At 39.8% G+C, this 4,833-nt stretch overlaps 1 protein-coding gene across 1 annotated transcript in view; it reads right to left on the reverse strand.

Annotated features, from left to right (window-relative positions):
• The window catches only part of BLOC1S5 (biogenesis of lysosomal organelles complex-1, subunit 5, muted), a 2,322-nt gene extending 1,481 nt beyond the window's left edge, over positions 1 to 841 (reverse strand). The window contains exon 1 of the mRNA XM_010151793.1: positions 806 to 841. Coding sequence (XP_010150095.1) covers positions 806 to 841 — 36 coding nt within the window. The remainder of the gene's footprint in view (positions 1 to 805) is intronic.
• Between the last annotated feature and the right edge of the window lie 3,992 nt (positions 842 to 4,833).

The raw sequence follows: 4,833 nt of genomic DNA on the forward strand, positions 1-4,833 counted from the left end.
CATGGATATTCAATGTTTTTAATCTGGCAGTTTGAGTTTCTGCTTTAGTGAGCTAGCTTTCACTGAGATTAATGCCTTCCTTTGTAAATTGGTTATTTTTCCCATTATACTTTCACACTGCTTGGCTTCTGGTAAGTCTGATCCCTTTCACTCTCTTATCTTGGGAAAAACCCACACAAACCCACCATAAATTTGCTGTCTAGAAAGAGAGATCACACGCACATCCAACATGCATGTCAAAACGAGATGTGCACTTGGTGTGGGTTGCTTGCATGCAGTATTAACACTCTGGCCTCCTTATATCACAAATGCTGAAGTCACAATAGGTCTAGGCAGTTGTTCTTATATTTGCTCCATCTCTCGGCAAAAGAGAAGATTCATCCTTCCTTTAATTCCCTTCGTTCTCCTTTTCAATATATTTGCAATTATTATTTTTTATGTAGAGTACTTCTGTGTAGGAATAACCACTATCATACCGCTTCAGCAGACAAGTGGCATTTTTGTCAACTAAAGGCAATGGGAACCCCTTTATGTATTCTTCAACACACTCGACGTGGTGCCCTGTAAGATCACCGCCGTGAGTTAAAAGCACCATTTTTGCCACGCAGCGTTTTATGTACGGCGTAACGACATTACGCCAGATCCCGCTGACCCGTAGACTACTACATACTGAACAGGTTTTGAATCCATCAGTGGATCACAGGCTCACTGACAGGATCACACAGCACCCACCCAACCCACACTTGAGCTATCCCAACCCAGGCTCCTCACAGCGCGAATAGTTGGCAAAGAACATGAAACTCACGCTGCCACTTGCTATTGCCATTTTCAACTGCACCATGTCTACCCAAGGGTGTAAAAAGATTTACCAGGTAAAACAACTGAAGACATTTATAGAACATGAGACAGCTAAGTTTAGTTTATCAGAAATCAGTACCCAAACTACTTTTTTCTCCAAAAAACCCATTTGCCTTCCCCTGCTCAATCATTATAGCTTGTTCTGGCACAAGAGAAGTGACAGTGAAATAAAGAGATATTAGCAGCCAGGCTATGTATCGTAGAATCATAGAACGGTTTGGGTTGGAAGGGACCTTAAAGCCCATCCAGTTTCACCCCCCCTGCCATGGGCAGGGACACCTTCCACTAGACCAGATTGCTCAAAGCCTCATCCAGCCTGGACTTGAACACTTCCAGGGATGGGGCATCCACAGCTTCTCTGGGCAACCTGTTTCAGTGCCTCACCACCCTCTCTGTACACTGCCTGATCTATGCCTAAATTTAAACAGTTGAGTACTGAGAAGCAATTTCTGTCAGTGCTTGTTCTTTAAATATATAAAGGCAAGCAACATTCTACTGAAATAATAAATCTTACTCTATAAAATCAGTTATGTTGGAAATAAAGTGACTCCACATAATTGCAATTTACACCCTCAACAAAGTAAAAAGTTGCAGGTATGAATAAACACTTTAGAAAAACGGAAAATCAAGATATGCTAGAGCAAGCATGTAAGAACAAGTAGAAATAGCAAGTAAAATACACCAAGGATTTGAGTACTATTTCCACGCTCCCACCCTGGCAGCGATCTGGAAAAGCCCACTGCAACAGCTCAGTGCTGACCTTGCGGACTGCAGCTCTCCTTCCTAGAAAACACCCAACTCTTCTCAGCAGCACTTCCAGATCATTAACACTGACAGCTGCTGTGGGGATGCGTGTGTGTGTGACATAGCCACGATCTTGAAACCAACATTCCCAGTCCTATCAGACGAATAACTGTGTGAACAGCAAAAGTAACAGAGCGTGATTCTTAATGCATGTGTGTCTCAGGATGCAGATAGTTCAACCAAAGTGTACGTTGCAGTGTAAACTTGCTTCTAATAAGAATCCATGCAGGAGACACCTATGGATGCCATAGCTGTGGGATAAGCTTCAATGGGCACTTCAATGTCATTAGGCATCACAGAACAATACGAGAGAGAAATCCTGACCAAAGACAGGCTCCTCGACACCCACATCCACAAGACCCAAGCTGCAACAGACACCATCTCCAGAGCTGAAGTACTAAGAGGCTTCCCTCACCCAAGCTGCCTCTGCTGTCTCGTAACAGCTGCTACCATGGTACAGCCTTTTGCTTAGCAGAACATCACTAAGAGTCTCCTGAGGATCCAGGCTCCCACGCAGGGCATTGACGCCTCATGCTCCAGCCAGCAAAAGACTCGGTTTCTCAGCACCAAAAGATGACTTTCACGCTGCAGCTCCGAAAGCACCCTTCAGGTTTGCCCTATATTGTGCTTTCTTACCACAATGCTCTCTGCTCCTGCCACAACCCCTTCATGTCCTGTGCTACTAACCTTTATTCAACTGACCACAACACACAGGAAGAAAAACTAATGAAATCAAGACACTGTGCAAAAAAACCCCTACAGTGCCCTACCTGTAGCTGTAGCTACAGCACAGCTAGAAAGCAGAGAGGTCCATGCACGTAGATGAAACAATCTTTTGTATTAAATATGCCACTGGCATTAATGAAAAATGTTTCAAATACAAAGTTATTCATTATGTATCTTGGTATGGATTTGCATTGATTAAGTCAAAAGTCACTCTCAAAAAGCAGTTAGTTTCCAAAGGTCAACATAATGATGTGTATTAGTGGTCTGTAGAGACAATACTGAGTATATTTTACACTATCAATTCATAATTTCCAAATGTATACATTTGCAGAAAGTTTTTTTTCCAGAAAACAATACACCTAGGATTTGACAGCATGCCTGGCAACTTAATTTCCAGGGTGAGTTTGTAAAGGTGAGGAAAAAAAAAATCTTTATTTTAAGATACCAGATCTTCAGGTTATTTTCCACCAATGTGTTATTTAGGAAGCTTTCCAATGTTGTATTACACTACTCATTCCTCCAAGTCTGACTATTTAAAACCAAAGAAACAACCTCAATCAACTTCAATATTAATACAAATTGGTGCTGCTTTCTAAGCATCATGTTCCTTAGTTATGAAGCCAGTTCTTTCAAAGGAATAGATGCCCTTTATCTGCCTCGTTATTGTGTAGACTGAAAAGAGTAACAGTGTCATTTCTATATATACTTACATCTATTTATAAATCAAGTCAATGGCTCATGTCAAATACCTTAATTTCCAAGTCAAACAATAATACAAAGACCTACACCAGTAGCTGGGCCCCCACAGGTGACATACAACATATTAAGAGATAAGAACTTGAAAATGCCTCTGCAAAATGATGCTCAGTGAGGAAGCACTTGTGTCTTATCACACACAGAACACAAAAAAATAATATGCATTCTGAATTAATACATATTCATATTTCAGGGAGGTAGAAGAATGGGTTTTTCTGAAGTCCAGAAAGCACTTGCAGTAGTAATAAATAACTTCTGATCTGTTAAAACTATTTTTTTTTACTGTCACAAAGAAGGAAATAATGGCTCCATGTTTGAAAATGCACGTATAGTTGCATGAGAAAGTAATCCCTTTTTCTCCTTTAAAAAAATACTTAGAAGAATAATAATTCAGTGTTAGTTTTCATTACTTTCAAACTTGTAACTCTGCAAGACCAACCAAACTATGAAAAAGATAAATTGAAATAAACTCTGGCCCATGCACAGTCAACATAACACTTGAAATAAAGATTTACAGAACTACCAGATTGCTGAAGACTTCTAATTACAAATATTGGATTGCTGGTAATGATTCAAAACCCAGAAGGAGACACCTTGATTTTTAGGTTTCATTCTTCTGTCTCCAGGGCTGACAACTGGAGAAACTAACTTGTAAACTAACAAAATATTACAAAGAACAGCACATACAAACATGAAAATCAATATACTTTCACAGATCAGGTTTTTAGAGTATAGCCTGATTTTGATTCCTACCTTTTGTGACTGCTAAAACAAACAAAAATCTGTAAAGTAACTATAGTCTAAACTTCTAAGTTAAATAAAATATTACAAAACCCCAAACAAACAAAAAAATCCAGCCAAACAGAAAGAACACAAGTTAAGTAGACTTAATCAAGTCTGCCCCTGAAGTCAGACAATTATAAATTAGAAAACAGCACCTAATAAGCCCAGCATAGCCATCTCAGAAAACTTAAGTTCCACTGTTCCTCTCTTCCAGTAAAGAAGTGTCAATGCAACTGCTTTGGTATTTAATTGTATAAATATACCAGTGCATGATATTAAGTCAAAAGCCAACATTACACCACCATGTTCAGGCTTCAGCACAACACATTCTGTGCTTAGGTAAAGCCTTGTGACCTTTGTAACATGGGAATATCGCCGTATGAACGGAAGGATGCAGACGGATGCACCCAAGCCAAGAGGAAGCCTTAGGTAATTCATGGTATTGTATGGTGTCGGTACATTATTTAGGCAGGAACCAAGAAGAGTCTTAATAATTAGCTATCGATTGTAATGTTTTAAGCATTAGACAATCCAACATTTCCTGCCATGCTGTAGGTTTCTGTTTTAACCAAAAGATCATTTTACTGTCAGCAACAGTACATTATGCTTTAGGCTTTTACTGTGTTACTGACAGGCACTTACTGTCACCTACTGCACAGAAAAAAAGAAAACCCCACCTGAAGAGATCTGCAAGGTATCTCAAATGGTATGTCTCCAAGGCTGTTAATTTGACAACATTTGATACATTTTTGGAGCACTTTTGTTTGTTTGTTTGTTTAATCAGAGAACCATCTCCTCACCCACAAACACTCTTTAGAACTCCAGCACTATCCTCCTCTCAAATTTCCGGCCCCAGACCACACCGATACAGCTTTATCCTGGTTCTGACTGCTGGTTACACACTCT

Source organism: Eurypyga helias, unplaced genomic scaffold (assembly GCF_000690775.1).
Source record: "Eurypyga helias isolate BGI_N326 unplaced genomic scaffold, ASM69077v1 scaffold9365, whole genome shotgun sequence".
Classification (NCBI taxonomy): Eukaryota; Metazoa; Chordata; class Aves; order Eurypygiformes; family Eurypygidae; genus Eurypyga; species Eurypyga helias.